Genomic DNA, 9148 nt, shown 5'->3' with positions numbered 1-9148 from the left:
TGGTACATACGGAGCATACTGCAACATATAATGTATACTGAACGCGCGTATATATTATAAGCCTACTGGAGAAGTCTGGTATCTGGTACCCATATATTGTTTTTTCATGCACACCATTACGGTTACGATAACATCGTGTGTTCGTGTAAGCGTATTGCGTGTATACCGCGAGTAATATTTAGCCATAGAAGTGCACGCTGATTATTGCAATATACCCAGATAACGTGGTTTTCAATATGGTCATTTATTGGTATATCATTCCCGCAATGGAAATGTTAAAAAAAAAATAAAATAAAAAAACAATTTGCTTTCAGGATCATCACGGACTTTCTTCATGGTAGTCACTAATCACGGTGCGGGTACAGATAGATACAAATAGAAATGTGGTTTCTTTAACGTCGCCGGTTAATTAGGTTTTATTTTTTCCTCACGACACGCGTCGTCGTCGATACCGTTGTATTTCCTGTTCGTTTGCAGCAGCTACATCATTTCATATTTTTTTTCTCCCTCGGCCAAAACATATAATAATGTAATGTGTCATGTCTACCTCATCCATATACTATATAAGTATTATATACATATAGCGGCGTATTATAGCTGGTATAATATACAATATATGCACGTACGTCGTACATGTCCAACTATATACCTATATGCACACGTCCTAAACGTCTTTTTCAACTTCGACTTGTTTCCCCCATCGCATTTTGATTAACAGGAAATTATTTTTACACGCGGCATTACTATAATATACTCTCACTTTGTTTTCCAACCTCGGACCCTGTCAATGTGATTTTTAGTAAAAAAAAAAAATCCTCTCTGCACATGGGAAATCTTATGGTTGAAAAAAAATAGTTCACGCAGTAAAAACAAAAATAATCACACAATATAATAGTATATTACAATATATTATTATACATGTTACCAATATATTCTATTATAAGAGATTTGAATCGAATTGAGACCAATAGCGAGGGCCAAACTGCAGTTTCCCGCCATACACCGATAGCCGATAGGTTAGGTACCTATCTATCTTACTTACAGTAATTCAATTTAAACGCAATTTCACTAATTGATCAAATTATCAAATTAGTCTCGGAAGTTTATAAATTTTAAAATGTTTACATTATAAAATTATATTATCATACATGGTGTATTTCAACTTAACACAAATTAATATATTTTTGACTCCAAATTATATCAAAATTATAAATGCCTAGTTTTGATTTAAAAATAGGTATAACATAATATTTAATCGGTTTCCAGATAAAATATAATAACATAATAGCGACTATTATATAAGACTTATCTGAAGTAACATACATGAACATTTCACTATCGTTATTAAATTAAGCGTCTATAATATATTAATATTTGTTATTTGCATGAATATAATTTATTAGCAAATAAGATTTAATAAAAAAATATGTATACTTTATTCAACTGTAAGAAAACCTATAATATCTTACTAAATATGCATATTTCATGTTACGCACATAAACATCAACTTTAGCTCAAACATTTCAATGCTATAAAACATGTCTAATTGTAGGTATCGTCGAATGTAAAACCATTAATATATTATTGATTATTCATGAATCATGCTGATATTATGTATACAGCTATAATATAGGTACATTGACAGTGCAGTTAAGTATAAATAAAATTATAATACTATACGATATGTTTATTATTTAAACTAAATAGATGTTTTTCATTTAACGTTATCTAAAATATATCAAAATATAATTTGTGATCGCACCTACATAATTTAGTAATCTGAACTAAATAAATATCGGCATTGTCTTACCATGTATTGATGTATGATCATATTTGGTATCGTTACCACCGATATAATATGTTATGGATGATTTATATTATTATATAATATTGGGGTGAAAAAGACCCAAAAAATAATGTATATTATATATCATCTGCAGCAGCAGTTGTACTCAATACATTGGCGGCGGTCAAACAATCTTAATGCCGCCGGTGTTTGTGTGCCAGCATATTATAAAAAGACCTTTGTGGGAGCTCTAGAGCTCGACATGGGTCCTTCGCCACTGATTATTGATGCAACTGCACAACAATAGGCTTTCTTTGTAGGATTCGGTAACAAATCGTTTTATCGGTACTACAATACAGAATCCTTTTTGCCAAACACTATTAACGCGCAACTGATGAAATATAATGGTTTTCAACCTGCGTAGTCTCAGCGCCGCCGCTGATGACCTCTTCCAATATATTTATCGGCGAATGTATCGTACAGCCGCGTTTTTCACGATGCAACTCGAGAAAATAATATAAGAACCATATTTTATCGTGATATTATTATTGTTCCAACCAAATAATGGTAAAAAAAACCATGTATCATATATTATGATAAATAGGCACACATTAACGAGGCGGCATTCGAAATAACATTTGAAATTATATTAAGAACCGTATTCCGAGGGATACAATACCATATATTAGGTATTTATTTGCAGTAAAAAAAAACTGAATCTACTATGATAAGTACAAAGCGATTATTTTAAAGGAAAACATATTTTATTTTCTCGAAAAGTGTTTATGTTGAACATAATGTTATTATGTTTGCAAAAAAATATTACTATATTATATATTATATATTATTTTGTATTTTGTTTTCTTTTTTATATTATGCACAGAGTTTATCGATGACTGCGACTGCACATCTGTTATTATTTATTTATTATTATTGTTGTAAACTTTTGCGGAAACATGATGTATGTACATTATATTGGACGAGTTCTTTTCGCGCTCATTGCGTCCCGCTGTGTGTGTATGTATGCGCGAGCGCGTTTCGAAAATAATATTTAGGGCGTTTGCGCGTGTGGGTCATTACGAAAATATACGTGTATATAGTTGCAGTTGAACATGTGTCCCATTGTCGTGAACGTCGATAATTTGTACCTAATAACAGCGTTAATGGCCCGTGTACACGATAGACGCGCGGAGAGTCGGTATATAATATATATATATATGTAAAAAAAAACCGGTCGTTTTAAAATCCAATTTGTGTACTCTCCTCTTATCCGCCTTGTCCACAGTACTCTGGACACGCACTGTACACGATACATCGTATATGGAGGCGCTGACAAAATTTTTTTTTTTTGATTTACGCGCCGGCGTTAACCCTTTGTGCGCGGGACCTTTCTTTGCCCGAGGCCTCGAGGCCGCCTCGACGGGAGGGCTCCCGCGCGCCCGATTTTGAGTGCGATGCGCCCCTTGTGCTACAGTCTTCGTCGTCATCGTCATCGTTCAACTTAACACGGTGGGTGACCGTACATACAGACGATAGCGCATTATATTATATATTATTATTGTATAATAAAGTATATACATATACTTTATATTTTTTATACAAGTGTATATAGTGTATACTGTATATATACAATATATATATATATATTGCCGTTCTCACACCACGTGTGACGTGCGCCGCTGAGGTCCTACGAAGGGGGGTCTCGTCGGTAATTCTTCTCCACCTCCACTATGCAGCCTCTTCTGTGTACACGCGCTGTTTCCCCTCTCGTCCGTCCACCGGTTGCTCCGGGCACCCATCGAGTTTGTGTTGTTTTTTCCCTCTTCCACATACTCCTCTCAGTCGTGTATGAGATGTGTGCGCGCACACCAAGTCTCCCGGCGGGCGGCCCGATAGACTTTTGACAACAACAACAAAACAGAAAACACTACAGAACTAAAGATATACGCTTGGACAGAGGGTGGGAGAGTGAGGGAGAGAGCAGAAACAATCGGACAGCATATACATATTATATATATATATGTATATGTATTATATGGGTGTATAATATACGTGTCTATACAGAATATCCATTATTATATTATAATAATATGATTACATTAATCTCAGACGCGAGAGAATAATATAATGTTATTATTCGTTTTTCCATTCGCCGACATCGTGTAAAAAAAACGTTCACGACTCGTGGATGAGTGTATAGTCCAGGGCAAGCCCAAGGAACTGTAAAGAAAAAATACCGGTGATAGAACCGGAACCTTCTGAAAATCTCGAAAGTGGAACCCTTATTTAATTTTGTCAGGGTGCTGATGCATACCTATACCAGTGTGCATGTAACAGATTTTTTCAATTATCATAAATTCGAACTTTTTAAATATTTTTTTGTAATTTAGGTACATAGATAAAATTTTTTTTATAGAATCGTAAACCACTATAAAGATACTTTTTTTAATAGGTTCTTAATATTATTTTATAATATTATAGTTGTAGTTGTTTGATGTTTAAAAACAAGTATTTGGTAATTTGTATAAATTTCGGTGAAAACTGTGGTGGCATAACTTCTACGATACTTTTATATTTTTTCATTTATTTTCTCTACTGTTTATTATCTTATTCACGCTTTAAAATCAAATTTTGTTAGTAAAAAAATGACGATATTCAAACTCAACTAGAAACTTTATTTATTTGACATTTAACAACCAAAAACAGAAATCGGAATCAAAAATTAAAATAGCCCTAGTATTGCTGACTGAATATGTACTTCATTATTATAGTAGCATCGATCGCTCGTTCCACAGTAGTGAGGATCAAAATAGCAAATACAAATTTAAAAAAATAATAAAATAAACAGTCCAACACTCGTAGAAGGCGTAACATTTTTTGTATGCTTTCTGTAGATACAAATACTGGAGTCTGCACGTGCGCAAGACGATGGTCGTCGTTTTGGTGTGTGTATATAATATATTATATAGGAACGTACAAAGTTAATAGGTATGAACGTATAAGTGGATTTGTTCAAGAGGGATCTTATGTGGAGTGCGTGTATAGAGTGCGAGTAAGTATATATATACTATTTGAAGAGAGCCACCGGTCGACCCTATAAATATAAAAGCGTTTGTATGCGTGTTGACGATAACGACGTACAATACCCGCGCACAGGGCGCAGGATCACTGTATATGTGATTAAATATAATTCATATATATGTATTATTTGTTTATCGAGTGCGTACGTAAACTTTAATACCATATAGTCCGCAGTGGTTGTTTATATGAGACTCGCCGATAACGTGGAAACTCGTGACAATACTATATATAGTTATACCTTATACAATAATCGATTCGCAATTCTCAAATTGATATCGGAAGTTTTTTTTTTTTAAATGTGTTAGTTTTTATTTCTTTTTTCGTCGTAATGTCAACCACATTTCATTAACTTCCCATTTATCTTGTACATTTTGACACTTCCACATCGTTAACAGCTTTATTCCCCGTAGGTGTGAGATTTTATCTTTGAGGAATATCATGTTTACAAAATGCATAATGCAGTTTTGACAAATTATTGGTATAACTGAAGCTGTATTGCTGTTCTCACCAAATCGTCACTGACGTCCATCATGATACATCGTTTACGATACATTTTTGCAATTGCCCTAGCATGTATGGATATGTAACTTTATTGTGTACGATATTTTTTTTTAATAAAAAGCTACTTCTTATATAATGTACACACTACATGTAAATATCATGCAATATTGAATGTAATCGATGCAGATATATCATATTGTCATTATTCGTCAATAGATTTCAGATATTTATGACCTTAAGAATTCTTAAAAAAGCATGCAATATGCCCCGAAACAATAGAATATGACATTATAAAATGCATTAAAATATTGGTTAAAATATTTTTGATAAATCATTAATAGAACACGTTCTGCAAGCTCGCGAGTGACCTATTGTGACTGCTACACCAACATTAATAGGTATTTAACTTATGGGTATTGTTCATGGTAAAAGCATAATATTAAATGTACCTAAACTCGATGAAACCAAAGAAAAAGAAAATTTGAAGAATATTCTTTAAGATCTAAAATTATAAAACAAATTCATTTATTAGGTAAAAATGTAAAACTTGAAATTACTGCTTATATGTCATACTAAACAGATTTATAATTTGGTCTGCAATGTGCACGACTAAGACATAAAATATGTAAAAGTTATAAACATCCTTTATCATTCTTAACACTATAGTCATCATCAATCATCGTATATTGTATATAAATAAAAATATGTTAGTATACATGGGATTTTTAACTTATGTTAATTTTATTCATTCTAATCCTAATTGTATTTTTCATATGGAAATTACAAAAAAAAAAAACAGATAACGTCAAAAAGTGCAATACAGAAAATAAAATATAAAAACTGTAATTAATATTAATCGGTTCAATGCAGTTATTCACAATACAATTACATTTATAAATTATAATAGTATATTTACTTTACTTTAAGTAGTGTTTAAACTGCGAGATATCTTATTTTACAGTGGCATTGATAATAATATATTAATACTAAAAAAAACCCCGAGGTTCCTCTAATTATTTGTTTTAATTTTTAGTGCTATTTATGATCAATGCTACTGAATTATTTTAACGAATTTACTTATTGTACGAAAAACAAACCAATAAATCGATTAGATTTTTAAAAAACCAATGTATTATTATAATATACCCTATAAGTTACATTTTTTGTTATTCAATTTGAGTGTATTAAATAAAATTGAATATTAATAAAAATAGAACTAATGAACACTTACTTCTTCCTGAATATTTTGTCAGATTTGTTACAATGATGGATCATAGAAATATTGTAAGATGCGAACAATTTTCCCCTCCGATTGACACTAGAAAAACAAAGCCGTTGACGCGTCGCGGTTAGAGCATTCGTGAGAAAATTAGACAAACTTGCAAAATGTCGGATTAATTTTATGTAGACCGTGGTAGAAATAGTTACATGGACCATACTCAACCATAGTGGTACAAAATCTTTGGTGGTTTTGTATAAAAAATAGTGTATATAATACCCAGCATAAGCAATTGGAAGTTACCAAGGTTACGTACCTATAGCTGGTGAACCAAAAATACCGTGGTTGGCGTTTTGCTTGTTATGCCAAGAACTGCAAAATATCTTTTATGGTTCGCAATTATAGAACTATTAACAAATGGACTGCTCTTCAGAGAAAATGCACCAACGTTATTAGAATATACTAATGCAGGTGTCCCTGTGCCTAATAATTTTTTTTTATACACATATTTTTAAAACACATGGAAGAAAAGTACAACTATTTTTTCCTCCAATTAGAATAGTTTATGTCGCGGACACTATTATAATATAGTAGCCAGTAGGCAAGAGGGTAACTAAAGGAAGCACAGTCCTGTTAATATGTCTATGGTTTGCACCGACCAAAAAATTGCGAACACGAAGCATTATTGTCAAATATTTTAAATATTGTAAGTATTGTTCATGATTATAATAACATAATGCATTTATACCATTTAGCTGAGTTTAAATTAGTTGTTATCTATATCAATTTATTGAATGCTTATCGCGTCTCTAGTCCGTACATTCCAGGAAATTGTTACCTGAGCAAACCTATTTTCATTCCATGGTAGGTTCCTACAATAACATCCAATGTTTTTCAAAGAAATGTTTTAATAATATTACAATAATTATAATAATGAAACAAAATTGTATTGTAATTTTCAGTAAGTTTATGTTATAGGCTATAAATAATTAAGAAATGCTTTGAATTTCACCACACTAATTATTTTGACTTAAAATTAAACAAAAAATAACAGACCAAGCACCGACCACCAGGTTCATTGAAACCCGCCTTATTTTGTATAAATCCAAACACGAGTTCTTTACTGCATCTATGGAACAGGAAAAAGTAAAATCTAAAAATAAATCAAAATTATGTTACCCGTAGAGAGAAATCGCATTGGGTGGCGACTGGAATACTGATTATCACGATATAGGTGCCCACAAAAACCGCAAAAAAAAAAAAAAATACGTACTGTAATAAGGATGTCTGGATATCGGACGAAAGAAAAACATATGTCGTTACAGAAATATTTTTAAATAATGATGGGTGCAGTTGCTGCAGTATAATATAATAACACATTAGTTATAATATATTACGAATGTTTTGCTACCAAGTCCAAATAATAATGGCTGTATAATGCTTACGCTATACAATAATATACTGTGGTGCAGTACGGTCCGGAACAATTCCCTTTTAAAATCTATACAGCTTAGACCGACATTGGCCTCGATCGGGCGTTTTTGTTTAGGCAGAATGAGGTCGACGAAATAATCGTACGGAAGAACGTCATTATAATAATGTAGTCGAGACGTCGGTATGTACATATTATAATATTTTAATATGATGAGTAATATATATACATATAGTTGGTACTTGTAACCTCTTGTAAATCTATACTTATTAAAATACAGGCATGCGTATACAAACATAATATTTTATGACATTACAACAGCAGACTATTGGTGTGTAGGACATGGGCACATCGCGACACGACGACAGTGGTCGAGTGTAACTGCGCCGGAGTATGCTTTTTGCGCGACGGTTTAGTGCACAAAATATATTATTATATTCCTAATATTAGGTAATCAGTAATCACAAACATGATATTATTGATGTTATTAGAAGAAGGGAAAAATACATTTCGTCGTTATTAGAAGTTTGACGACATTTATTTTTATTCTATTACAATATTATGTTAATTTAGGTATCATTAAAACGGTGGCGTCAGTTCTAGAGCGTACGAAAATGAACACACCCAAGTCGAAATACAAAGAGAATCCTAATTTTTGTGATGGACTAGAAAGTAACTATTCGTTGAAAAAAGTGCTAATACGATTTTGTATGGGATACGTGTGCACCAAGCGATCGGTTTACGCATAGAGTGACTCGGAGAAGAAAAATGTACCATTGGCCAGTGAAATAATAACGCGAATAATACGATGACGTGTGTGTGTATGGTTCAATTCGGCGCGTTGACAGTGCGGACCACACGTAACCGGAATGTGAGTGTGTGTGTGTGTGTGTGTGTGTGTGTGTGTGTGTGTGTGTGTGTGTGTGTGTGTGTGTATGTGTATGTGTGTGTAAGCGCCATATACGATTTTGTGCTATTGTATATTATAATATTATTATGTTCTGCGTCTTGCGGATTTATTATATTATATATAAATGCGAAAGGGCGCGACTCAATGCGTTTCTACCCAAAACATCACATTATTTCTTTACCGGGAATAGAAATTCGTTTTTTTTTTGTGCTTCGCGCG

At 32.6% G+C, this 9148-nt stretch overlaps 1 protein-coding gene across 1 annotated transcript; it reads left to right on the top strand.

The window, feature by feature from the left end:
- The first annotated feature begins 6949 nt into the window (after positions 1 to 6949).
- On the top strand, positions 6950 to 8866 carry LOC111030382. Its single transcript, XM_022309834.1, has 3 exons — positions 6950 to 7066; positions 7182 to 7293; positions 8593 to 8866. The coding sequence occupies exons 1-3, from the start codon at positions 6950 to 6952 to the stop codon at positions 8766 to 8768; spliced, it is 405 nt and encodes a 134-aa protein (XP_022165526.1). The 3' UTR covers positions 8769 to 8866.
- Positions 8867 to 9148: the final 282 nt, after the last annotated feature.

The sequence above is a fragment of the Myzus persicae genome, unplaced genomic scaffold (assembly GCF_001856785.1).
Source record: "Myzus persicae strain clone G006 unplaced genomic scaffold, MPER_G0061.0, whole genome shotgun sequence".
NCBI lineage: Eukaryota > Metazoa > Arthropoda > Insecta > Hemiptera > Aphididae > Myzus > Myzus persicae.
Note: the sequence above shows the minus strand (reverse complement) of the source record. Positions and strands in the feature narration are given on the sequence as shown.

Excerpts from the sequence above, each read along its gene's own strand:
- LOC111030382 (XM_022309834.1), top strand. The coding sequence starts at position 6,950 with ATGCCAAGAACTGCAAAATATCTTTTATGGTTCGCAATTATAGAACTA. Across the intron at positions 7,067-7,181 it reads ATACTAATGCAGGTGTCCCT|CCAGTAGGCAAGAGGGTAAC; the intron begins GTGCCTAATAAT and ends ATAATATAGTAG. Across the intron at positions 7,294-8,592 it reads TGTCAAATATTTTAAATATT|GTATCATTAAAACGGTGGCG; the intron begins GTAAGTATTGTT and ends ATGTTAATTTAG.